The sequence below is a fragment of the Oncorhynchus tshawytscha genome, unplaced genomic scaffold (genome assembly GCF_018296145.1).
Source record: "Oncorhynchus tshawytscha isolate Ot180627B unplaced genomic scaffold, Otsh_v2.0 Un_contig_5990_pilon_pilon, whole genome shotgun sequence".
NCBI lineage: Eukaryota > Metazoa > Chordata > Actinopteri > Salmoniformes > Salmonidae > Oncorhynchus > Oncorhynchus tshawytscha.
In genome coordinates, this window is record NW_024609819.1 from 466,857 (window position 1) to 494,606 (window position 27,750).

Consider the following 27,750-nt stretch of genomic DNA (forward strand, 5'->3'; position numbering starts at 1 on the left):
TGCTTAATAGTGCAAATGTCCTGAGGACTTTAAATAGGTAGCCTAGTGGTTAGAGCTGTGGGCCAGTAACAGAAAGGTTGCTAGATTGAATCCCCAAGCTGACAAGGTAAAAATCTGTCGTTCTGGCCCTGAACAAGGCAATTAACTCACTGTTCCTGGGCCATCATTGTAAATAAAAATTTGTTCTTAACTGACTTGCCTAGTTAAATAAATGTTTTTTTAAAAGTAGCAACTGCCCATCAGACCGGGTATGGTAACTGCTGGTGGTGAAGGAGACCAGACTACATAGATGAAGAGGGAGTTTACACAAAAGGGTTTAGTAGATGAACACTTACATATAATCAATCCTCCCAGTAGTTTCTGGATTTGTTTTTTTGTTGTTTATTTGGACGAATCAGGATTGGGCAAATGCATGCATAAAGTGCTAATCAGCAGTTACATCATTTTTTTAACTTATAAATTAATGATATGCACACATTGATTCTTGAAGAATAGGCTATAATTTATAAATGCATCATGAGCTTAGTTCAACTGGCATACAACATCAAAACCCCAATTATAAGCTCGTTTTACTGCAATGTTTGTAAACAAAGAAAATGTCAAACAAATAGCCTACTGCAGCCTCAAAACATGGTTTAAACTATCATGTTGATACAATGGCTGTTCAGTCCTTGTATCCATGGCTCTGTCTATGATTTTGAGAGAGGTTACATTCCTCAAGCCCCATCCCTCAGCGTTTTACTGACAACCGCTTTGTTATTGTTTGGACTGCTGCTTTAACTGGTGCTGTCACGACTTCCGCCAAAGTCGGCCCCTCATTGTTCCGGCGGCGGTCGACGTCACCGACTTTCTAGCCATGACCGATCCACTTTTCATTTTCCATTGGTTTTGTCTTCCATCACACCTGGTTCCATTTCCATCAATTACATGTTGTGTATTTAACCCTCTGTTACACACCACACCACCCCCCCCATGTCCTTGTCCGTAATTGTTTGTTGTCAGTGCTTGTGCACGTCTGTCCTGGTGTGCGTTGGGTTATGTACCCATTTATTTTATTGTTCTGTATCCGGTGGGTTTTGATGATTAAACTGAGCAGTTGGAAGCACAGTTTTGCTCTCCTGCGTCTGACTCTGCCGCCAGTACGCACCCCTGACAGGTGCAGTGGTTTTCAAGCCCCTGTGTGGATGGTAAACGGTTTCCACTAGATTCAACAGCCACAAAATCTAAATAGTTTGTAATCTTTAAAAAAAAAAAAAAAGCTTTTTGGCCATGATAAACACTGGCTAAGTTAGCAGAGGGAGGGTTTTGGCCAAGACCCATAACGAAATAGACAGACACAATTTACATAAAGTTAAAAACATTAATGTGTGTGAATCTATCAGTTGCACACGTCAGTACATAGACACAACGACATTAGCGGAAGGAAGGTTTTGGCCGAGTTTCCATTTGCGAGATTCATTCAATGAATCAGGGACAATATGGATAAGATAACTTCAGAATGCTATCTAATTAGACATCTATATACACCGAGTGTAAAAAATAAATAAACTTGAACATAGCAGAATCGAGAAATGTCGACCCCGCTTTCATTCCGCTTTGATCAAACTTTTTTTGGCTCACTGGGCCGGCGATATTCTACTTGTTTTATATCGGAGCTGGTACGCAATTCAACCCTAAAATTTAGGTTTTGGTACCGCGTACCAGACAACTCGGCCACAACTAAGCACTGATACTAGACTCACTTGATTTCGCATGCCCAACTAGGCTACAATATAACTTTTTGGGCGACCACATCAAATTCACATATAAATGTGAGTTATACATCTGCCATTCTCGTTGAAGGCAAGTCTAAGAACCGGTAGCCTATATTCTATGTGCACTATTTCTATGCTGCTTGTTCTTAAATGTAGTTTTAGCGTCTTTTACTATCGGTTTGGTACACCAACTTCGAACAGCTGAAAATGCATTGTTTTTGGTTGTTGAAAATATATATCACAGCGGTTTACATGTTAGGATAATTTAACTTTTGGGATTCACATGCAGACCAATTGCAACTATTTTCTAGCACTTGCATCAGGTGGACGGACAGTCATCGTGCACGTTCAGAGTTGCATTTCGTTTTTTCTCGTGGGCTTACTGTGTTCCTGTGGATTTCTGAGCTGTGTATATTCATATAGTAAGGCCATTCTCAATGGAATCCATAACATTGGCAAATACCTCAATAAGATCTATACAATTAAAAAAGAACTCAACGTGGCTCTGGACTTACTTGGAGGACGTGATGGAATGTGTCACTACGAATGCATTGATGGTAAAGTCCCTCCCTCAGACTGCACGTGTAACGGATGTGAAACGGCTAGCTAGTTAGCGGTGGTGCGCGCTAAATAGCATTTCAATCGGTGACGTTACAATTTACATACATTTAAGAACCATTAACATGTAATGCGTGTGTGCATCTCTCAGTGACACATACATGTCGGTACATACACACAACAAGTAGGTCACATGGGGAAGAGGTGTTGTGCCATGAGGTGTTGCTTTATTTGTTTTTTGAAACCAGGTTTTCTGTTCACTTGCTCAATATAAGATGGAATGGAGTTCCATGCACTCATGGCTGTGTATAATACTGTACGTTTTCTTGAATTTGTTCTGGACCTGGGGACTGTGAAAAGACCCCTGGTGGCATGTCTGGTGGGGTAAGTGTGTGTTTGTCAGTGCTGTGTGTAAGTTGATTATGCAAACAAGTTGGAATTTCCAACACAATAATGTTTCTGATAAAAATGAGAAGTGACGCAGTCAGTCTTTCCTCAACTCTTAACCAAGAGAGACTGACAGCATAGTAATGCAATGAAGAGCAATAAGTACTGCTCTGTTCTGGGCCAGCTGCAGCTTAACTAGGAATTTCTTTGCAGCACTTGACCATATGACTGGACAATAATCAAGATAAGACTAAACTAGAGCCTGCAGGACCTGCTTTGTGGAATGTGGTGTCAAAAAAGCAGAGCATCCCTTTATCACAGACAGATCTCTCCCCATCTTTACAACCATTGAATCTATATGTTTTGACCATGACAGTTTAAATATAAGGTAACACCAAGTAATTTAGTGTCCCCTACTTGTTCAACAGCCACACCATTCATTACCAGATTCAGATGAGGTCAAGAACATAGAGAATGAAGACTACTGTTTATAGGAATGTTGTAAGAGCTGTCATATTATATATTGCATTGAATATTTGTGAGCATTGATCTAATGGTCAACTCTTCTCTACTCTACAGTTTGACATCGGCATCACATCCTTGACCAAGTTCTGTAACCAGCACGACCATTGCTATGACACCTGTAACCATGATAAACGCGACTGTGACGAGTTCCAGGAATGCCTGGAGACCATCTGTAGGAGATTACAGAAGATGTTGGGACTGGCCCAGAGTGTCCAAGGTAAGATTGCAACTGGTTTGTGTTTATTAGGGCATGCAACAGAAAACGTTTTACAACGGAACACGACAATGAGTGTTTCTTATTGTAGTTTCTGCCTGTTTCAGTCTGTTTTCTTCCATGTGATGCCTAATGAACACCACCCTGATTCATGTATTGACATGCTCCCAGTGTTGAGCAGGACTTGACTCAAGCATTCCTCACAGTTAATTCAATAATGTGTTCACCATCTTGTAGCATAGTTAAATCATACTGAACCCTGCACTCACCCTTGTCAATTGTTTCACTTCACTGGTGAGTTCAGCATTCATTCTGGTTTAACCAGGCTAACAATGTATGATCTTCCCCACCAGTAACAACTCCCCCTGAAGGCATTTCTGGTGAGGTCTATAACTTAGGGAATGAAGACTACTCTTTACAGGAATGTTATCTGGGGACCCTGGGACTAAACACCTCCCTCGTCCCCAGGTGGTAAGGGTAGGCAACAACACATCTGCCATGCTGATTCTCAACACAGGGGCCCCTCAGGGGTGCATGCTTAGTCCCCTCCTGTACTCCCTGTTCACCCACGACTGCATGGCCAGGCACGAATTCAACAACATCATTAAGTTTGCTGACGACACAACGGTGGTAGGCCTAATCACAGACAACGACGAGACAGCCTATAGGGAGGAAGTCAGAGACCTGGCAGTGTGGTGCCAGGACCACAACTTCTCCCTCGTAGACTACAGGAAAAGGAGGGCCGAACACACCCCCATTAAAATCGACAGGGCTGTAGTGGAACCGGTCGAGAGTTTCAAGTTCCTTGGTGTCCACATCACCAACAAATTATCATGGTCCAAACACACCAAGAAAGTCGTGAAGAGGGCACAACAATGCCTTTTCCCTCTCAAGAGTTGGCATGGGTCCCCAAATCCTCAAAAAGTTCTACAGCTGCACAATCGAGAGCATCCTGACTGGTTGCAACACCGCCTGGTATGACAACTGCTTGGCCTTCGACCGTAAGGCGTTACAGAGGGTAGTGCGTACAGCCCAGTACATCACTGGGACCAAGCTTCCTGCCATCTAGGAACTATATACTGTACTAGGCGGTGTCAGAGAAAGGCCCCAAAAATTGTCTAAGACTCCAGTCACCCAAGTAATAGACTGTTCTCTCTGCTACCTCACGGCAAGCGGTACCGGTGCGCCAAGGCAAGGTACAAAATTCTCCTTAACAGCTTCTACCCCTAAGCCATAAAACTGCTGAACAATTAATCAAATAGCCACCCAGACTATTTGCATTGACACCCCCCCCAACCTTTGTTTTTACACTGCTGCTACTCACTGCTTATTATCTATGCATAGTCACTTCACCCCTATACATTGATTCAGTACCTTTGTATATAGCCTCATTATTGTTATTTATTGTGTTACTTTTTTTTTTTTGAGTAAATATTTTCTTAACTCTTTTCTTAACTGCATTGTTGGTTAAGGGTTTGTAAGTTAGCATTTCACGCTAAGGTCTACACCTGTTGTTTTCGGTGCATGTGACAAATAACATTTGATATGATTTGATTACACCTGTCATATTACATATTGCATTGAATATTTGTGAGCATTGATCTAATGTTCATCTCTTTTGTCTACTCTACAAGTTGACATCGACAACCCATCCTTGACCAAGTTCTGTAACCAGCACAACTGTTGCTATGCCACTTGTAACTGTGATAAAGATGACTGTGAAGATGAGTTCCAGGAATGCCTGGAGAGAGATTTCTGTAGGAGATTACATAATATGTTGGGACTTGTCTAGAGTTTCCAAGGTAAAATGGCATCTGGTTTGTGTTCATTAGGGCATGCAACAGAAAACGTTTTACAACGGAATACGAAAAGGAGTGTTTCTTAATGGAGAACTCCAGGTAGTTTGTCTGTTTTCTTCCGTGTGGTGCCTAATGAACACAACCCTGATTAATGTATTGACATGCTCCCAGTGTCAAGGATTCCTCACAGTTAATTCAATAATGTGTCCACAATCTTGTAGCGGGGCGGGGCGGCAGGTAGTCTAGTGGTTAGCGCATTGGACTTGCAACATCGATTCCCAGACCTGACAAGGTAAAAATCTGTCGTTCTGCCCCTGAACAATTTTCAACCATTCGCTGCCCGTACCCGCCCGCCTGACCAGCATCACCACCCTGGACGGTTCCGACCTAGACTATGTGGACAACTATAAATACCTAGGTGTCTGGCTAGACTGTAAACTCTCCTTCCAGACTCATATTAAACATCTCCAATCCAAAATCAAATCTAGAATCGGCTTTCTATTTTGCAACAAAGCCTCCTTCACTCACACCGCCAAACTTACCCTCGTAAAACTGACTATCCTACCGATCCTCGACGATGTCATCTACAAAATAGCTTCCAACACTCTACCCAGCAAACTGGATGCAGTCTATCACAGTGCCATCCGTTTTGTTAACAAATCACCTTATACCACCCACCACTGTGACCTGTATGCTCTAGTCGGCTGGCCCTTGCTACATATTCGTCGCCAGACCCACTGGCTCCAGGTCATCTATAAGTCTATGCTAGGTAAAGCTCCGCCTTATCTCAGTACACTGGTCACCATAACAACACCCACACGTAGCACATGTTCCAGCAGGTATATCTCACTGATCATCCCCAAAGCCAACACCTCATTTGGCCGCCTTTCCTTCCAGTTCTCTGCTGCCAGTGACTGGAACGAATTGCAAAAATGGCCGAAGTTGGAGACTTATTTCCCTCTCCAACTTTAAACATCAACTATCTGAGCAGCTAACCAGTCACTGCAGCTGTACATAGTCCATCTGTAAATAGCCCACCCAATCTACCTACCTCATCCCCATACTGTTTTTATTTTATTTACTTTTCTGCTCTTTTGCACACCAGTATCTCTACTTGCACATCATCATCTGCTCATTTATCACTCCAGTGTTATCTGCTAAATTGTAATTATTCGCTCCTATGGCCTATTTATTGCCTACCTCCTCATGCCGTTTTCACACACTGTATATAGACTTTCTTTTTTCTACTGTGTCATTGACTTGTTTGTGTTATTGGCTTGTTTATTGTTTACTCCATGTGTAACTCTGTGTCACACTGCTTTGCTTTATCTTGGCCAGGTCGCAGTTGCAAATGAGAACTTGTTCTCAACTCGCCTACCTGGTAAAATAAAGGTGAAATATATATATTTTTAAAGTGCACACTTAGCTGACATTTTACGTTTGTTGAGCTTTCCTCATTCACAGGCATACTGAAACATGTATTTTGTTTTTACAGTATCCCTCTGCATAATGTCACACCCTGAAACATGTTTTATATTATCCTGAACAAAAATATAAATCGATACCATAAGTCACCTCCAACGTCGTTTTAGAGAATTTGGCATTATGTCCAACCAGCCTCACAACCGCAGACCACGTGTAACCACGCCAACCCAGGACCTCCACATCTGGCTTCTTCACCTACGGGATCGTCTGAGGCCAGCCACCCTGACAAGAGGAATATTTCTGTCTATAATAAAGCCCTTTTGTGGGGAAAAAGTCCGTCTCAGTGGCTTTGCCCCTGCCCAGTCATATAAAATCCATAGATCATATAAAATCCATAGATTATTTTAATTTACTTATATGTACTGTTACTCAGCAAAATCGTTTAAATTGCTGCATGTCGCGTTTATATTTTTGTTTAGTATATATTTGACTCTGTTATACGGTTCTCAGTGGCTACAATGTGGCATTATACGGAAGTTGTAACGATCAACGCTTGACTGCCATGCCCAGTTGCCAATTGTATCCAGTTTTTGAGTAGATCCGCCAATCAGCTTAAAGGGGCGGGAAGTGTCATTCTCCATCAGTGTTTGTTAAACCAATACATTTTACACTTGCGTGTACACATTGAAAGGAGAGTAGACAGCAACCATGTCGTGTCCAGGGAATAAAGACACTAAAGGTAAAAAGTCCTATTTGGAAGTTATAAAATACTATATGTATGTATTGGTATTAGTAGTCTTGCAGTTTAATGTAATGTTGTGGTCACGGAAATCATATAAGACAAATATGAAAGAAGAACTCTCAGAAGACATTTGGGATCCTCCCTGGGAAAGGAAACAAAAGATTAATACATCACTTGCTGAATGATGTCATGGATTTCACAATTTCCCCTCCATTTACCTCGCTTATCTGGTCTAATACGTTTATACGGTGTATGTACCGCAATATGTGTCTGTTTGTACTGTTGTTACAGTAGCCAAGATTGTTGTTCACTGTCAGATGAATCGCGTCACTACGCAATTGCCCGGGGACTAAGTTACTGACAGATAAGCACAGACCAGATTTTATATCAGGTGTTATGTCAACGTTATCAGTGTACAGACTTGTTTCACAGGTCTGTGAAATCTTACTGTATTGTCTCATGTGGGATTTTTGTCTCACAGGAAGCTTGGAAAAAGACAACAAAACATCCCAGACGACAGGTGAGTATGTACGGCCGATATCAGGTTAGGTAGGTCTAGGTGCCCAATGCTTGTAGAGACATATGCAGATGTACATTTAACACCAAAACAGAAAGACTGTTTGAGGTACTGTTTTAACGAAACTACCTTATCTCACGAAATGTCATTTTACGAGACTCAAAGTACACGCTAATTATGTAATGGTTAACACAAACCTGTAGTTATTTCTCCGTTTGGCGTTTGCACTGAGCAATCACCTGAATCAAAAGCAGTAAACCCTCCTCTTGTTCTCTCAATAATAACCCGTAACACAAGGAACATGAGGAAATGGAACAGCAGACTCCCCCTTCATGCTTCACCCCACACCTGCAACAGCAGCACAAGTAAAGAGCATGTAAGATAGGAGAGCTTTGTCACTTTTTCTACTGGTCGTAACACCTGTAACCAGCCTATTGAAAACCACCAGGACCGGGTGCTTATTGAACAATGGCTGCTTGGCCCTGGAGTTGTAGCCGAGGCTACTAATTCACAAACCTGTTTGCAGAGCTTAACAACAGACCCCCCCAAATAAATCTGATCCCAAAAGCTTTGGAGACAATTTGCATCGAAACTGCCTAATGTTGAGATATCAGAAAGCTGTAAAACCACGAGGCCTTTGAGAAGTCATAAAATAAATATTCATGCAAGATTATCATACCTGTTCAGATTGTATGTTCCTTTCTCTTTATCAGGTCCTAGTGAGAACCTTACAGAAACAGATGGGTATTTCTGCAGGTAACTATTAGTAATGATATTACTCATTACATTGTTATAAATGACTTGAATGTAATGAACACCTGGTTGAAATAAGTTCAAGTCTGTTGACAGTTGAAGTGAACAGATTCTTCCGAATGTCTTGTGGTAACCGATAAGAAAGCTACACTTTCTCTTAACAAATGTCTCTCGTTCAGCTAAACCCACTATGGCATAACAAGGTATTGACAGGGGAGCCTGTGTTTTTCCTTCAGCAGTTCTTTCTCTATGGACCCTGCGGAGGAGTATAAGATGAACCACAAGCGGCGAGGCCTGGCTCTCATCTTCAACCAGGAGCACTTCTACTGGCATCTGAGGATGCCCCCCCGCAATGGGACCAATGCTGACCGCTCCAATCTGGTCAAAAGGTATACATGGCATCAGAACTCCCTATAGACCGGTTCAGTCAACTGTAGTGCTGATGGAGTTGTTTAAAATGTTCATGCCTAACCATGTTTGACACTTGATTTGTCTGATTCAGATTTGAGGACTTGAACTTTGAAGTGCAGGCCTTTGATAATCTGAAGGTGGAGGAAGTTCTGGATCAAATCAGTCAGGGTAAGCAGCACTTCTAGTCCTGCGATACCACCTCAAATAATCTGCTTAACACAGATACTGTATCAGTCACAGTCGGTATTATACTTCAGAATAAGAAATGAAACATGTCTGATACTGTATAGCTGCTGAGGCCAACCATGCTGATGCAGACTGCTTCGTGTGCGTCTTTCTGAGCCACGGAGAGAACGACCACGTCTATGCTTACGACGACAAGATCACTATCCAGGACATCACTGCCCTGTTCAAAGGAGACAAGTGTAAGAGCCTGGTGGGCAAGCCCAAGATCTTCATACTACAGGTAAGAGATCAGATGATGAGATGCCTTTTGAATAGATCCATTTTAGATGGAAACCTTTGACATTCAGTACTGTTGACTCATAGACCATATCTGATGTTTGGGGGCCGGTGAAGCCATATCTTCCTCAGAAACAATACTATTATTTGTAATTCTATTTGTAAACATTTATCCACATAACCACAAATATTTACTGCTAAATATATATATATATTTTTATATATAACCATCATATTGACGTTTTGACTGTTTTTGGTTTCTGATTTGATTGACACCGACAGGCGTGCCGTGGGGACAAGCATGACGATCCAGTGACCCCCATGGACGTGGTGGACAGCGAAGTGAAGACCAACGAGGTGGTGGTGGACGCTGGGGTGGTCTACACCCTCCCTGCTGGCGCTGACTTCATCATGTGTTACTCTGTGGCTGAAGGTGAGGAACACATGGCACAGCTGATAGTCCATTACAGAAAACAAGAAGAAATATTGTAAACCTTGTGGTCGTAAATGAGGATAGATGCATAGATCAGAGATACATGGAGAATAAAGACAAATTCATTATTTTAATTCCTTATCAGACGCACAGTTACTATTTTGTACCCAACTCCTTCTTACTGTGACTTGTATACAGTTATGGGGTTTAGACAATATCCTAAATAACTGTTTCCCTGTGTTTGTGTGATGGTGTTTGATCACTTGATTATCCTTTGCTTCTCATTTGGATGAATGGAATACAGATCTGACTGCCATACTTGTTCCCGGTGTCCCTGTGCAGGCTACTATTCCCACCGCGAGACGATCAACGGCTCCTGGTACATCCAGGACCTGTGTGGGGCCATGCGGAAGTTCGGAGATTCCCTGGAGTTCACGGAGCTCCTGACCCTGGTCAACAGGAAGGTGTCCATGAGGAGCGTTGGGAATTGTAACGACAAGACCGCCATCGGGAAGAAACAGGTCCCCTGCTTTGCTTCCATGCTCACCAGGAAGCTCTACTTCCGACCCAAGAAGCAGTAAGGTTTCCATCCACTGGGCAGCTATTACGTCATTCCTGAATCCTGCTGTAGTTGTTTTGAATGTTTTTTGGGAGAAAGGTTGTCCTTGACTATAATGTCTGGTGGTTCTTTTTGTTAAACGTTTGTCTACATTATTTCGATGTTTGTCTTGAGAACCATGAAATACACTTCATCAAGCTGTGCATATTCCCTTTATTCTAATCTTTCCTATGAAACCAAATGGAGATCATGTCATTGGCTGATGATCGTGTATGCAGTGTTATTTTAACACATTCTGTGGTGGCAAAACTGACCTAAAACAAAGCATGGTACTATACTGGTGAAACCTGCTTGGCTGCTCGGCTTCAGGCTTTCCCTGTTGGTGTTGACAGAGGTCATGGAATGTACCCGCAGGGCAGGTAAAAGAGTGACATGAGAATGGTAATTGAGCATTAACATTTCAAATGACTTTATTCTCAGTCTGTTTGTGGATAGCTGTTTGTTAAGAGGGGATTCTCAGTCAGTAAAGGATTTTGCATCTCCAGTCCCTTAAGGCCTTTCTCGAGAGAATACTGCTAATTCTTAGCATTGACTAGTGGTTCCCTGGGCTTGATTTGTTTACATCAACTATCTGTGTCAAATATACAAAGACATGTGCACATTGTTTGAAGGAGGATGTGGCTCTGGGGTTAAATCCCTACCTTGCATCCAAAAGGTGTGGCTTTGATCCTTATCTCTTGTGCAAGATTGTGCAACTGTCTTTGTCCGACATAGGAAGAAAAGTGCCGATTGGGGTAAAGAGTGGGTGGCTCTGGGTTTGAATGCCTTCCTTGCAACCAAGAGGATGTGGGTTCATACCATATCAATACCGTCCAGCACGGTGTTTCCTCCGACACATTGGTGCGGCTGGCTTCCGGGTTGGAGGCGCGCTGTGTGAAGAAGCAGTGCGGCTTGGTTGGGTTGTGTTTCGGAGTACGCATGGCTTTCGACCTTCGTCTCTCCCAAACCTTTATGGGAGTTGTAGCGATGAGACAAGATAGTAATTAGTAACAATTGGATACCACGATATTAGGGAGAAAAGGGGGTAAAAAATAAATAATATGTTGCCTCCCCACTTGTTTTGTCAAAAAGGGAATTTGTGTTACTTCTCTTTGTACTTGGATGTGCTTAGCCTTTACAACTCAAATGTAGTTTTACATGTTTTGAAAGCGGCAGGCTAAACGTGAACAAACAACTCCAATGTGGAAAGTACCTCTGGGAGTCAAGTGTCTAGTGCTTCAAAGACTAAGTAAATACTGCAAGTTTGGTCACATGACCTACTGTACTACTCTGACTCAGGAAAACCAGTCCTATACATTGTTTACTGCCACTATGGTGCCTTTGTTTTTGTCCTTCAAATCAATGGCCTTTTAATTAACTATTTAAAAAATTACAGCTTTTTACCATTGTTCTTTATTGAGGGTATTTGACAACTGTTTTCAACTTAAGATCACTTTATTGGTCAATTACACCCCCCCACATTCCATCTGGGCTGGGATTGGAAACCCTCCGGTTGCTGGCTCGCATCTCTAACCACCTGGCTACCTGCCGCTCCAATACTGAACAACTTTAACAGTACCAATCTTTTTAAATACCATTTTTTGTACACCACATGACTACAGACATATTCTTCAGCCAGAAAATATGCGCAAGTGTGCATTATATAACTCAGATAAGACAACTCAGGGTACCAATCAACCGACCATCTCATGTTTAAAAAATAAATAATTGTTAGTCACCTGGGAGATATTTACTAAAGCAATGACAATGCATGAGGTATTACTCATTTGTATGTGAACCTGAGTGCTGGACACCAATTCATGTTTCTATTTCTGAATTGTTCAAGAAAATGAGGACCATTTTAGTCTCCATGGGTGAATATAAGGAACCACTGCTTAGTAAGAGTAATGTACTTTTCTTGTGGTCCACCGGGGAAATGTATCTCTGACCTTTTGGGAGATTGGGTTTGCACTAATAGCATTTGGAGAGGTGCGTGGGACTCCTATTGAGTTAGAATCTCTCATTTATAAAATGACAGTTGTAAAACTGTTGAAGTATGTTTGGGGTTTTGATGATTGAAACAAAAGTCTGAATTGAGGTGCAATAAAATATTGAAATGTCATTTGTGTTCAGTCTCAGTTCCTCTTAATCTTTGTAAACGTTCAGAATGGATCATCTCATTATATACACGTCATCACTATTCAGAACTTTGCTCTTCTATAGAAATGACACTAGCTACTATATTGAATTACGGCAATGGCCAGGAATGCAGAGAAAATATGATTAGTATTCAGGAAGATGCTTTCTCATATTTATTACTATACTTCTATTACCACAAATGACTTCCAACATTGTAAACGGTGTAAACCAAAACTCTAAAATGATCTGCAGGGTTAGTAAGAAAAATGCATTGTTATCAAAATAAATGGGAAGAAATGCTGCTGCTCAGTAGTCCTTCAGTTTGACGGTGTGTGTGTGTGTGGTGCTGCCCTTCATGGCTGGCTCTGGAGCTGTTCTACAGGGAGCTGAAGTTGGGTTGGATTCCTTAGACGTCTCAAATCTTCTTCCACCTAAGGATCACACACACACACACACAAAATCAGCAGAAGCCCCTTTATAGACTGAATACATCAGTGGAAAGTCCAATAAGCAGTGAGCAGAAATTCTGCAGTGCCTTGTATAAGTAAGTATAGCAACATACCGAAGCCAACTCCTCTCTCAGCTCATTGTACTTCTGCACGTTGAAGCGCTCCTTCTTGGCACCCTTGTGGAAGTAATACAGGAACTGCCTGTCTTTGGCATCTGGATACACGTAATCCTACAGAGGACAACAACCATGATCCATCTGGATACACGTAATCCTACAGAGGACAACAACCACGATCCATCTGGATACACGTAATCCTACAGAGGACAACAACCACGATCCATCTGGATACACGTAATCCTACAGAGGACAACAACCACGATCCATCTGGATACACGTAATCCTACAGAGGACAACAACCACGATCCATCTGGATACACGTAATCCTACAGAGGACAACAACCACGATCCATCTGGATACACGTAATCCTACAGAGGACAACAACCACGATCCATCTGGATAGACGTAATCCTACAGAGGACAACAACCACGATCCATCTGGATAGACGTAATCCTACAGAGGACAACAACCACGATCCATCTGGATAGACGTAATCCTACAGAGGACAACAACCACGATCCATCTGGATAGACGTAATCCTACAGAGGACAACAACCACGATCCATCTGGATAGACGTAATCCTACAGAGGACAACAACCACGATCCATCTGGATAGACGTAATCCTACAGAGGACGATCCATCTGGATAGACGTAATCCCAGAGGACAACAACCACGATCCATCTGGTAATCCTACGATCCATCTGGATAGACGTAATCCTACAGAGGACAACAACCACGATCCATCTGGATAGACGTAATCCTACAGAGGACAACAACCACGATCCATCTGGATAGACGTAATCCTACAGAGGACAACAACCACGATCCATCTGGATAGACGTAATCCTACAGAGGACAACAACCAACCACGATCCATCTGGATAGATCCATCTGGATAGACGTAATCCTACAGAGGACAACAAACGATCCATCCGTAATCCTACAGAGGACAACAACCACGATCCATCTGGATAGACGTAATCCTACAGAGGACAACAACCACGATCCATCTGGATAGACGTAATCCTACAGAGGACAACAACCACGATCCATCTGGATAGACGTAATCCTACAGAGGACAACAACCACGATCCATCTGGATAGACGTAATCCTACAGAGGACAACAACCACGATCCATCTGGATAGGACTGGTACGTAATCCTACAGAGGACAACAACCACGATCCATCTGGATAGACGTAATCCTACAGAGGACAACAACCACGATCCATCTGGATAGACGTAATCCTACAGAGGACAACAACCACGATCCATCTGGATAGAGGACAACAAATCCATCTGGATACAGAGGACAACAACCACGATCCATCTGGATAGACGTAATCCTACAGAGGACATCCATCTGGATAACGTAATCCACAGAGGACGATCCATCTGGATAGACGTAATCCTACAGAGGACAACAACCACGATCCATCTGGATAGACGTAATCCTACAGAGGACAACAACCACGATCCATCTGGATAGACGTAATCCTACAGAGGACAACAACCACGATCCATCTGGATAGACGTAATCCTACAGAGGACAACAACCACGATCCATCTGGATAGACGTAATCCTACAGAGGACAACAACCATGATCCATCTGGATAGACATAATCCTACAGAGGACAACAACCATGATCCATCTGGACAGACATAATCCTACAGAGGACAACAACCATGATCCATCTGGACAGACATAATCCTACAGAGGACAACAACCACGATCCATCTGGATAGACATAATCCTACAGAGGACAACAACCACGATCCATCTGGATAGACATAATCCTACAGAGGACAACAACCATGATCCATCTGGTGCAGACTAACTTGTGTATCACTTCTCACTCATAGTTATCTGGGTTTAAATTCTAACTTGAGATAACTGTGTGAACCTCTGTGTAAATTATGCACGGATGTCATTAGGAGATATGATCAGAATACAGGTGATGCACCTCGAAGCGTAACAGAGGAATGTTGGTTTGTATCAGCCTCCTTGTTGTGGCATGGATGTACACAGTTCGTACTGTACTTTTATAAGATACTTACAAAAGTCTTATAAAATAATTTAGACGCAGGACACAGGTGCTGTGGGACCAACTGGAAGGTTTACCGGTCAGACCATGTCGTGCTCCTTCTATACAGCGCATGCTATACACATTGCAGCCACAGGAGGGCAGACATACGTGGAGATTTCTCTGTTACACTTCTAAGTGCTTATCACCTGTGTTTTGATTACATCTACCATTGATGTCAATGCAGCGGTTTGTAGAAGTTTGACTGCACACAGTTATCTAAAGTTAGAATTCAACCCGGATAATTACTGCCTTCATACTGCACAGCGTATGGCAATGAAGGTCACATATGAGAACTTGACGACTCCAAGTTGTTGTAAGGAGACCAGGTGTGACTGAAAAGAAAATGAAAGCCTTTTGTTCAAGTGCCCTGTAGTGACAGTACTTTTTGTGCACACAAGGGGGAGACACTGTCTTGACTACTTGTATTGAGACCGTGCTGGACATGGGTCTTCATGTCCTTCCAGTCCTGTACTGTACCTGCTTGGTGAGGACATAGTAGGAGAAGACTCCGATGCTGGTGCAGTAGGTCAGGAAGTAGGTGACGGGCTCCATGACGTCCCAGGAGTACACCCACCAGGTGAGCCAGGCCAAGGCCCCGCCCTGCACAGACAGCAGGGCCACACCTGTCCACAGAGTCCTGGAGGAGTGGAACTCTGCACTGCGCGCCAGCTGTGCCTTCACCTGTACAGGGAACGCACGGGAGACAGAGGTTACTAGTGATAGCTAAAACAAACTCTCACACTCATGCAATCTTATCTTTGAAGGTTTACCGCGACAGCTTTATGGTTGTCGACCAAAGGGATAGGTAGTAGGAGTCACACAGAGACGAGAGAGATGAGACAAGAGACGCAAGAGAGAGAAATAAAGAGAGGAGATACTGACAGACAGACAGAAGGAAAGAGAAAGAACAAGAGAGAAACAGAGTCAGAAGTACACCCCTCCGGTACCTGTTCCAGAGGTGAGAGGTCCTGTTTGAGTCCATCCAGTCTCTCCAGCAGCTGCCTCTCCTTCAGCAGGTGGTGGTCAGGCAGGTGGAGGGCCGTGTGGAGCAGCTGCACCATGTGCTTCATGTCCTCCACGTCCACCACATGCTCACTGGACACACTGGACGCCTCTGGACACACAACATGGGTGGAATTCATTACAACACAGTCACTCTGGGAACTCATGGCAAAATTATTATTATTACACTGGGAACATGCATCACTATTCCACCAATTCCACCCCAGACTGGAGGTTGATCATGACGATGAGGAGGAGTATCCTGCTGATACTCAAGTGACTAATGATGTTTATTTTCAGAATTACTGATAAAGATAAATTGATATCTCATCATCATCCTCTGTAGCTGTGTGATCTGTGGTCCTCTGTAGCTGTGTGACTGTGGTCCTCTGTAGCTGTGTGACTGTGGTCCTCTGTAGCTGTGTGATATGTGGTCCTCTGTAGCTGTGTGATATGTGGTCCTCTGTAGTCCTCTGTAGCTGTGTGATATGTGGTCCTCTGTAGCTGTGTGATATGTGGTCCTCTGTAGCTGTGTGATATGTGGTCCTCTGTAGCTGTGTGATATGTGGTCCTCTGTAGCTGTGTGACTGTGGTCCTCTGTAGCTGTGTGACTGTGGTCCTCTGTAGCTGTGTGATATGTGGTCCTCTGTAGCTGTGTGATATGTGGTCCTCTGTAGCTGTGTGATCTGTGGTCCTCTGTAGCTGTGTGGACTGTGGTCCTCTGTAGCTGTGTGGACTGTGGTCCTCTGTAGCTGTGTGGACTGTGGTCCTCTGTAGCTGTGTGGACTGTGGTCCTCTGTAGCTGTGTGGACTGTGGTCCTCTGTAGCTGTGTGGACTGTGGTCCTCTGTAGCTGTGTGGACTGTGGTCCTCTGTAGCTGTGTGGACTGTGGTCCTCTGTAGCTGTGTGGACTGTGGTCCTCTGTAGCTGTGTGATCTGTGGTCCTCTGTAGCTGTGTGATCCTCTGTAGCTGTGTGATCTGTGGTCCTCTGTAGCTGTGTGACTGTGGTCCTCTGTAGCTGTGTGACTGTGGTCCTCTGTAGCTGTGTGACTGTGGTCCTCTGTAGCTGTGTGACTGTGGTCCTCTGTAGCTGTGTGACTGTGGTCCTCTGTAGCTGTGTGACTGTGGTCCTCTGTAGCTGTGTGATCTGTGGTCCTCTGTAGCTGTGTGATCTGTGGTCCTCTGTAGCTGTGTGATCTGTGGTCCTCTGTAGCTGTGTGATCTGTGGTCCTCTGTAGCTGTGTGATCTGTGGTCCTCTGTAGCTGTGTGATCTGTGGTCCTCTGTAGCTGTGTGATCTGTGGTCCTCTGTAGCTGTGTGGACTGTGGTCCTCTGTAGCTGTGTGACTGTGGTCCTCTGTAGCTGTGTGATCTGTGGTCCTCTGTAGCTGTGTGATCTGTGGTCCTCTGTAGCTGTGTGATCTGTGGTCCTCTGTAGCTGTGTGATCTGTGGTCCTCTGTAGCTGTGTGATCTGTGGTCCTCTGTAGCTGTGTGATCTGTGGTCCTCTGTAGCTGTGTGATCTGTGGTCCTCTGTAGCTGTGTGATCTGTGGTCCTCTGTAGCTGTGTGATCTGTGGTCCTCTGTAGCTGTGTGATCTGTGGTCCTCTGTAGCTGTGTGATCTGTGGTCCTCTGTAGCTGTGTGATCTGTGGTCCTCTGTAGCTGTGTGATCTGTGGTCCTCTGTAGCTGTGTGATCTGTGGTCCTCTGTAGCTGTGTGATCTGTGGTCCTCTGTAGCTGTGTGATCTGTGGTCCTCTGTAGCTGTGTGATCTGTGGTCCTCTGTAGCTGTGTGATCTGTGGTCCTCTGTAGCTGTGTGATCTGTGGTCCTCTGTAGCTGTGTGATCTGTGGTCCTCTGTAGCTGTGTGATCTGTGGTCCTCTGTAGCTGTGTGACTGTGGTCCTCTGTAGCTGTGGTCCTCTGTAGCTGTGTGACTGTGGTCCTCCGTAGCTCAGTTGGTAGAGCATGTTGTTTGCTACGCCAGGATAGTGGGTTCGATTCCCAGGACCAACCATATTTAAAATATAAACATGCACAACTAAGTCGTTTCAGAATACAGCGGCTGCTAAATGGTATTTATTATTATGTCATCATCATCATCATCATCTCTTAAACTGTTTAAACTACCTATGTTTTGGGAAAGAGTTGCTTCACCTCTTTCAGGGGAGTGGATGTTGTATACAGCATCATTGATGAGGAGCTGGAAGTCTTTGTCCAGGAGACTGTCTATAGAGGTGCTGTTAGCTACCCGTGCACCATCTGTAGGAGACAGGAGGATAACAGATGGATATAGTGTCTACAGGGGTGGTGTCTATAGAGGTGCTGTTAGCTACCCGTGCACCATCTGTAGGAGACAGGAGGATAACAGATGGATATAGTGTCTACAGGGGTGGTGTCTACAGGGGTGGTGTCTATAGAGGTGCTGTTAGCTACCCGTGCACCATCTGTAGGAGACAGGAGGATAACAGATGGATATAGTGTCTACAGGGGTGGTGTCTATAGAGGTGCTGTTAGCTACCCGTGCACCATCTGTAGGAGACAGGAGGATAACAGATGGATATAGTGTCTACAGGGGTGGTGTCTACAGGGGTGGTGTCTATAGAGGTGCTGTTAGCTACCCGTGCACCATCTGCAGGAGACAGGAGGATAACAGATGGATATAGTGTCTGTGTACACGACAGACAGTAGCCCATATTCATAAAGTATCTCAGAGTAGGTGTGCTGATCTAGGATCAGTTCTGCCCTGTCCATTAAATCATATTCATTATTATCTAAAAGGCTGAACTGCTCCTAGATAGGCACTCATTCATAAAGCATTTTAGAGTATACGGGCAAATGTTTGCATTTGAGTGTGTGTACAACATGTGTGTACACCATATATTTATGTGTGTGTACAACATATTTATGTGTGTGTCCTACCCTTGGTGAGCACAGAGGCAGAGGTGACTCCTGGGTCTTCTCTCTGCAGGTCGTGGATGAGGTCTCCTACAGTCATTAACATGGGCCTGAGGAAGAACAGACAGCTCTCCTGCCTGGAGGGTAGCGGCACAGCCAGCACCGGTCGTCCATGTTTATACTGCAACACCACATCTAGACCGCAGACAGAGAACAACACAGGTAAAATGGGCAGTTTATAATGGCCTTGTGTTTAAAATACAGTGCAGCTCATTCTTACTGTTTTAAATAACTGAGCTCATTGCATACAACAATATATGGATTGTCTCTGCGTTTATTAATAGTGATATGAACAGTCTACCAAAGATTACAATTCTAAAGCCTTTCATCATCGGTTGGCACTTTAGAATAAAGAACTGCACTGTGTGTAAAGTCAAGGCAGCCAGGGTACTACATTAATTGTAGAAAGGTTCACTGTAATGCCAGTATCATACCACTAGAGGGTGCTACAGTACTGCAGAAGACCACTTGGGGAGGACACCTCCACTGTGGCTGTCTGGGATGGATCTGAAATGAGAGAGAACACATTACAGAATGGATTTATTTGACCTTTATTTTAAACAGGGAGTCCCATTCAGACCAAGGTCTCTTTCAGAAGGAACCATTCGCACACAATTTACAAAATACAGATACGGTACATTTAAGAAACACAAATAACATTAAATCAGCAAATAGGTCTCCAATCAACATTATGAACAGCCCGAGAGGCACCAGAACATACTGTTACAAGGAACGCTGTAGATTTCACAATACATGGGCGGCAAAGCAACTAAAAACAGAATGTGGCTTAGTGGCTTATCAGCTCAATATCATCAGTATCAACAGAAGCCCTCCCTTGGCAAACGATCATGCTGCCAAAGACAGAAAGACAAACATTTGAAGTTCTACATGATAAAAATGAGAGTCGGAAAACCACCAGCTTCTATTCTACGTGACATCTTTGTTTTGCCAGGGAATGTCTTGATTATCATTTTAAATGTAGACAGTCATTTTTACTGAGATACTGTGTGATGTAAACATTGAGATAAGGACATATTTCCAGAATCTCATTTCCAAGAAATTGCATCATCATCATTATATTACCGCAGCCTATCTTGCCCCCCCACCCGAACCACCGAATAGCCTACAGCCGACAGATTTGTTTTGCTGACTACACCATGTCAAAGTTTCTGCTGACGCAACATTTCTCCATTTGATTTCAATACCTTCTTGGCCTGGATGGAAGATGGAAAACCGTTCCGTGTTAATATTCACAATCATATCCCTCCCACCATCACTATCCAATCTCACTGAGGTAAGGGTAAAAGGCTGGCTCTCACCAATCTCCACAGAGACGTAGCCTGGCTAAACCAGACTGAATAATGATGCTTGACTAGCTGAAAATAGACAGAAAATGGTGCTGAAAGCCTCCAGGTTTCCATATGAACATCCCCACTACAGATTCATCCCCTTCTGATCCCATGCAGAGTAATACAATGATTTGGAGTATTAGGTTTAATGGTTGGGAATATGTTGCTGGCACTGCAGCTGGAAGTAATGAAAGGAGCTGGTAAGATACGAACGTAGAGTAATAGCTGTGATAATGTGTGTGTGTGTGTGTGTATATATATCATATGTATTTGTGTGTGCGCACGCACCTGTGTTTGTAAAGAGATTTTGTTTAGTGCTACAATTATACCAACACAACTCCCAATAAGTATTGTGATGCCTTAGGCATACATTCTGCCACTATTAAACACATGCTCACACACACAACCACAGTGGGCAAAGATGCATGGTCGTGTTAAATGTGAGAAATGAATAAGGGTTTTAGGTCATAACTGTTGAATTAATGATGTGCTTGCTACAGAACATTACCCCCATCCACACCATTAAAATGGAAATGACTCCACCCCGTAAGAAGAGGACTTGGAGGGTTTGCCAACGATGCCTAATGAACACTGCAGCACCTCCTGGGCAGCAAAACCAAGTTGGGCCCCTTGTATTGGAAGCCTGTAAAGCGTGTGGCTGCAGTGAGTGACCTTAAAGTGATCAAATGCCAAAAGACTATTCAAAATATAAAGCATTCCTTTCTGATGGCATTAGAAGCCTAATGTGTGACCTCGTGACCTTAAAGTGATCAAATGCCAAAAGACTATTCAAAATATAAAGCATTCCTTTCTGATGGCATTAGAAGCCTAATGTGTGACCTCGTGACCTTAAAGTGATCAAATGCCAAAAGACTATTCAAAATATAAAGCATTCCTTTCTGATGGCATTAGAAGCCTAATGTGTGACCTCGTGACCTTAAAGTGATCAAATGCCAAAAGACTATTCAAAATATAAAGCATTCCTTTCTGATGGCATTAGAAGCCTAATGTGTGACCTCGTGACCTTAAAGTGATCAAATGTCAATATCTACTCAACTAAATGTAGACTACTTTCTGACCCCACGTAAAGGTCAGTATTAGGAGCTTAAGAGTGAAAAAATGGATTTCTTCTCAATGGATTCCTTCTGCTGTAGAATAACAGTTTAATAGAAAAGGAGTCTGGGTGGTTGAATGAATCGGTGAGTCTCTGTCCCAGCGGCAGTGACATCCAGGGACCTGACAGAGTGGGTGTGTGTGCGTGTCTGACAGCCACTCCTCTTCGACCCTCCAGTCCGTAGCCTGGGCTGTCAGCCAATCAATATCAAGTTAAAGAAGCAGAGTGCTGGAGCCATCCGTACACTGCTACAGCTACAGGTCAAAGACACCGCACAAAGGAAAGGACAGGGGGTATGGTCAGACGGGTGGGAGCAGTGGCGACCTGTTATTAGAGCCCCACCTGTTTTGAGACCCACATTTTAGGGGGGGGCTTGCCATTAATACATGTTCCATAACAGTTTGCAAACAGTGTAAATATATATATATATATATATATATATATATATATATATATATATATATATATATATATATATATATATATATATATATATATATATATATATATATATATATATATATATATATATAAATATATATATATATATATATATATCATTGAGTTAATAAAGTCTCCATACAAACATGGTATCTTTTTTGTTTTCTTGAGTAATGCAGCTCCACAATGCAGGTATTTTAGCCTTGCTCAGCGCTTTCTGTGGTGGTGGGGCAAGCCAGCAGAAAATATGGAGCGTTGCGCCGTGATTGGCTCAGTGTTCTGTCACTCATGGGGTCACTATGTCACCACCAAGTCAAAGGGTAGAGCTGAAAATTCTAGCCCCTTGGGTGCTGCCATAGAGTTACATTAGAAGTGCCCATCCAGGAAGACTCAAGGTCATTTGCTACAGATAAAATGACATCAAATCATGTTATATGTACAGTAGCTTTGATTGGACTGATCATGTCAACATCATACTTAGCTAAGTCTTAGCTAAGAGTAATCATCATGAATCAAGTCATTCCTTTTTAATATTGTTTAGTAAGCTGTTAGTAGCCCATGTGCCTCACCCTAATAAATTTACCCCTCTTAATTTGTCTACTGTTCTGACTTGGTGGTGCACATGTAGCCTATAACCTGTTTTAGAGAAATGTAATTATCAAATATTCGAAGAGCTGCCATTGTCTGCTTTCCTATTCCCCTTTATTTATCTTACAGTTCTGACTTGGTGTACAGAACACTAAGAACGGCACATGTTCTGAATTCTGTTGCTGTACATTTCAAAAGTGCTGAACAAATAGTTATATTGACTACGCCTGTCCTAGCTCGCTCATTAATGTCTTAATCAAAATTACATATTGCCTCTTACCCGCTTGTCATCCCCTTATGCCATAGTTTGTACACCTCAATTGTCATTAGAAACCACATTTGTTTAAGCAAGTCAGCCATATCAGCTATGTTTTTTTTTAAAGGCAGTAAATGAGGCTGAATTAACTGTTTCGCTGCCAGACAAGGCTTCACTGTTAGCCAGGTGTAGCAGTGGTAAGATGTTGGGACTGCTGTTGGGACAGCTTTATGTATTCCCTAACAGTTTGTGGGCACTGTTGGTCACCATTATAGTGTAATTAATGTATTGTTCAGTGTTGTGAAGTGACTTTGCTGGGAGCATCCCACTTTTCATTTGTTTTCCCCACCAAGATTTACATGCTAAAATCGCCACTGGAAGGGAGATCTATAGACTTACACATCAGTAGTTAAGGTTAAGAGTAAGAAGGTAGGAAACACTGTTAAGAGGAGAGACATCCATGCCTCGAGTGGGGCAGGCTCCAGCAATAAGCAGTGTAGGTTCCTTTCTAAATGTAACTATAGTTACTAGGGCCCGGGAAGATACCAATATCGCAAAGGTCCTTCAAAAACCTGCTGTATGTAAAATAGTGTGTGCTATTGCTTGGTGGAAAATAAATACGTGACTCTGGATGACAACGTAATAATGTTGGTTTCCAGCATTAGGGCTGTTTTCCTAAAGAAGTTCAATCCGCTTTGTGTTCGGTTTCCTTGCCGTGATACTTACGAGTATCGCGATACTGGTATAGTCCTGGTCCTACTAGTTAACTGTCCAAAATTGTAATCAGTAATGTAATCCAATTCAATAATTGGATTCATAATGAATAAACAATGGTTTCAGTAGGAACTCTACTGGATGTTAGTTGAAACTCATTACATTGCTTCTAGGGATGGGAATGTGTAATTTTGTACTTAAACGGACGAGCTAGCAATTTTATAACTAATTTCCTGCAATTCTACACATTCTGCCATAGGGTGGAAGCAAATGCTTGTCGTTTTTAATATGACAACTGATGATCAAACGGGCTCCCCTCCCGGTCGGTAATTCCACCTTGCTTACTACAAGTTTAGATAGCTGGTCGCTAGACTAATTTACCAATCTATAAAAAAATATTTAAAAATACAGCTGATATGGGCTAAATGAGTGACAGCTGATATGGGCTAAATGAGTGACAGCTGATATGGGCTAAATGGGTGACAGCTGATATGGGCTAAATGAGTGACAGCTGATGCACATCCAAATTTCGAAATGCAACTTCTGTATTCTAACTCTCAACAGTAAGTTGAGACCCCGACTGAGTTCCAAAATGTAAAAAGGTAGATATAAAATGGGCTGCCAGTTGCCCATCCCTATCCCTGCCCTGAGCTATAAACCCCCTAAACATAGTTCCACCTTCCACCTGATCCACCTCTACGCAGACGACACCATTCTATATACTTCCGGCCCGTCCTTGGACACTGTGCTATCTAACCTCCAAACGAGCTTCAATGCCATACAACACTCCTTCCGTGGCCTCCAACTGCTTTTAAACGCTAGTAAAACCAAATGCATGCTTTTCAACCGTTCGCTGCCTGCACCCGCACGCCCGACCTAGCATCACCACCCTGGATGGTTCCGACCTTGAATATGTGGACATCTATAAGTACCTAGGTGTCTGGCTAGACTGTAAACTCTCCTTCCAGACTCATATCAAACATCTCCAATCGAAAATCAAATCAAGAGTCAGCTTTCTATTCCGCAACAAAGCCTCTTTCACTCACGCCGCCAAACTTACCCTAGTAAAACTGACTATCCTACCGATCCTCGACTTCGGCGATGTCATCTACAAAATTGCTTCCAACACTCTACTCAGCAAACTGGATGCAGTTTATCACAGTGCCATCCGTTTTGTCACTAAAGCACCTTATACCACCCACCACTGCGACTTGTATGCTCTAGTCGGCTGGCCCTCGCTACATATTCGTCGCCAGACCCACTGGCTCCAGGTCATCTACAAGTCCATGCTAGGTAAAGCTCCGTCTTATCTCAGTTCACTGGTCACGATGGCAACACCCATCCGTAGCACGCGCTCCAGCAGGTGTATCTCACTGATCATCCCTAAAGCCAACACCTCATTTGGCCGCCTTTCGTTCCAGTTCTCTGCTGCCTGTGACTGGAACGAATTGCAAAAATCGCTGAAGTTGGAGACTTTTATCTCCCTCACCAACTTCAAACATCTGCTATCTGAGCAGCTAACCGATCGCTGCAGCTGTACATAGTCTATCGGTAAATAGCCCACCCATTTTTACCTACCTCATCCCCATACTGTTTTTATTTATTTACTTTTCTGCTCTTTTTTGCACACCAATATCTCTACCTGTACATGGCCATCTGATCATTTATCACTCCAGTGTTAATCTGCAAAATTGTAATTATTCTCCTACCTCCTCATGCCTTTTGCACACAATGTATATAAACTCCCCTTTTTTTTCTACTGTGTTATTGACTTGTTAATTGTTTACTCCATGTGTAACTCTGTGTTGTCTGTTCACACTGCTATGCTTTATCTTGGCCAGGTCGCAGTTGCAAATGAGAACTTGTTCTCAACTAGCCTACCTGGTTAAATAAAGGTGAAATAAAAAAAATATTTAAAAAAGATGAATGAGCCAATTGTAAACTTGGGATGATTAGGTGACCGTGAAGGTATGAAGGCCAGATTGGGAATTTAGCCAGGACACCAGGGTTAACACCCCTACTCTTACGATAAGTGACATGGGATCTTTAGTGACCACAGAGACTCAGGACACCCATTTAACGTCCCATTCCAAAAAAACTGCACCCTACACCGGGTAAGTGTATACCTACTCTCCAAACAGATGTCGAGGCCGTAACTCATCCCCATACAGTGTTCAGAGTGGAATTGTTCATCCATTTTGAACATCCCAAAGAAGCAGGCAGAATAAACTAAAGCAAACATCTGTACATGGAAAAGACAGATTTCAACTCGCCAAATTGAGCCCCGTTTTAAATGATCACTGAGAATAACTGTACCAGGCACTAGATGTGTATCATTCACACTGGCAACTATTAGGAAAAATATTCTGTTCCATTTTATTCTGTTGTATTACATAATGTATTTTTTTTTTACTATAAAATAGTTGTGTCTTGACTGCGGTAAGGGCTCAAGAAATAAGAGTGTCTTGTCTGCTAAATTAACAAAACAAGGCTATGCCATTGCACAGCCATAGGCGTCTACAAGCAAGCTCCACTGCGTTCCAGGCCACTGTGTTCCACGATATACTACGTATAACCAGTTGATATTACAGATTGTGTTCCACGATATAATATAACCAGTTGATAGTACAGACTGTGTTCTATGATATAACATAACCAGTTGATAGTACAGACTGTGTTCTATGATATAACATAACCAGTTGATAGTACAGACTGTGTTCTATGATATAATATAACCAGTTGATAGTACAGACTGTGTTCTATGATATAACATAACCAGTTGATATTACAGACTGTGTTCCATGATATAATATAACCAGTTGATATTACAGATTCAATAAATTAATCTTAAATAGCACTTGTTTTTTTTAAATGACTGAATATACAGTATATGGTCCAATTTAGCAATTAGGATTTGTTATCTGTAATGGTTATGATAAATTAGACTCAATTGTGATCTGTTGGAATATATGTAAATGTGCACATCATTTACTCCATTGCGGGCATTGTGTTCTAAAAATACTGAAACGGTCAGATTGTGCATTCAGTCAAGCACTAGTGGCCACAGCCACAATTCAGGGGCAAAATATTCCCTCCCTTTCATCGTTCTCATTTGTGAAATGCTTTTTGTGGTGACGGGGACTGGAGAGGCATTTGAGCACTGTGACGTTTGTTTGTGTGTTAGTGTGTGCATGCGTGTGTGTGACTGTGCTGTGTGTGTGCGCGCATTTGTTTGTCTACATTTGTGTGTATGCATGTGTGCGTTTGTCTGTTGTGTGTGTGTTTTATACATATGAAAAATGCACGGCTAAGGAGCCGAGCGTCAAACTCAGAGGCCGAGGTCATTTATCTCTGGGGTGAAGACGCGCTGTGCATAGGGATATACTGCTGACGACAGCGGATTCAACACCTGGAAATATGTAAGCAGTCCGTCTCAATGCCATGTTGCACCGTTCCCATCATACAAAACATAAAATGGGAGATGACTGTCATGGTGGAACAGGAACACACTCAGAGCTATAGAATAAATACCGTAATACAGTATTCTCTTCATATATCAATGGGTGACAGAACGTATTGGCCTTCATTAAGAGCTATAGAATTAATACCGTAATACAGTATTCCCTTCATATATCAATGGGTGACAGAACGTATTGGCCTTCATTAAGAGCTATAGCATTAATACCGTAATACAGTATTCCCTTCATATATCAATGGGGTGACAGAACGTATTGGCCTTCATTAAGAGCTACAGAATGAATAATCCTGCAGGTTTCTTACTTCCCAGCCAAGCACCTGGGGGTTTAGATGAGCCACTCATTTAGCCCTCAGCGAGACACGGGCCGAGTCAAGTGCAATTCAAACAAGAGGTACGACTCCATCAGCATCACCAGCGGCGTTCAATTAGACGTGCACTCTTCCCCCACATCTCGCCGCCTGTGAAATAAAAAC

The 27,750-nt window shown here is 42.9% G+C and overlaps 2 protein-coding genes across 7 annotated transcripts in view; one reads left to right on the forward strand and one right to left on the reverse strand.

Annotated features, from left to right (window-relative positions):
* Positions 1 to 7,280: 7,280 nt before the first annotated feature.
* LOC112261268 (caspase-6) lies at positions 7,281 to 12,700 on the forward strand. Of its 3 annotated transcripts, none has more exons than XM_024436524.2 (8): positions 7,281 to 7,401; positions 7,886 to 7,924; positions 8,635 to 8,677; positions 8,911 to 9,063; positions 9,177 to 9,253; positions 9,376 to 9,551; positions 9,830 to 9,980; positions 10,285 to 12,700. In XM_024436524.2, the coding sequence occupies exons 1-8, from the start codon at positions 7,371 to 7,373 to the stop codon at positions 10,425 to 10,427; spliced, it is 813 nt and encodes a 270-aa protein (XP_024292292.1). In that variant the 5' UTR covers positions 7,281 to 7,370; the 3' UTR covers positions 10,428 to 12,700. The 3 variants fall into 3 exon arrangements, with proteins under 3 accessions (XP_024292292.1, XP_024292290.1, XP_024292291.1); XM_024436522.2 differs by having other exon boundaries at positions 7,284 to 7,401; positions 10,323 to 12,700; XM_024436523.2 differs by having other exon boundaries at positions 7,284 to 7,401; positions 8,914 to 9,063; positions 10,323 to 12,700.
* A 175-nt stretch (positions 12,701 to 12,875) lies between these two features.
* LOC112261267 (calcium uniporter protein, mitochondrial) overlaps positions 12,876 to 27,750 on the reverse strand; it is a 31,372-nt gene continuing 16,497 nt past the window's right edge. Inside the window, exons 2-8 of one of the 4 annotated variants that reach the window (XM_042318936.1) lie at positions 19,772 to 19,844; positions 19,302 to 19,472; positions 18,510 to 18,641; positions 16,326 to 16,492; positions 15,856 to 16,059; positions 13,280 to 13,396; positions 12,876 to 13,148 (exon numbers count right to left, since the gene is read on the reverse strand). In XM_042318936.1, the coding sequence (XP_042174870.1) occupies positions 13,071 to 13,148; positions 13,280 to 13,396; positions 15,856 to 16,059; positions 16,326 to 16,492; positions 18,510 to 18,641; positions 19,302 to 19,472; positions 19,772 to 19,844 (942 nt within the window). In that variant the 3' untranslated portion in view covers positions 12,876 to 13,070. Of the gene's footprint in view, positions 13,149 to 13,279; positions 13,655 to 14,685; positions 15,711 to 15,855; positions 16,060 to 16,325; positions 16,493 to 18,509; positions 18,642 to 19,301; positions 19,473 to 19,771; positions 19,845 to 27,750 lie in introns of those variants that run through there. The other 3 variants (XM_042318937.1, XR_006083009.1, XM_042318938.1) reach the window with 3 other exon arrangements.

Excerpts from the sequence above, each read along its gene's own strand:
- LOC112261268 (XM_024436522.2), top strand. The coding sequence starts at position 7,371 with ATGTCGTGTCCAGGGAATAAAGACACTAAAG. Across the intron at positions 7,402-7,885 it reads AGGGAATAAAGACACTAAAG|GAAGCTTGGAAAAAGACAAC; the intron begins GTAAAAAGTCCT and ends TTTGTCTCACAG. Across the intron at positions 9,981-10,322 it reads GTGTTACTCTGTGGCTGAAG|GCTACTATTCCCACCGCGAG; the intron begins GTGAGGAACACA and ends GTCCCTGTGCAG.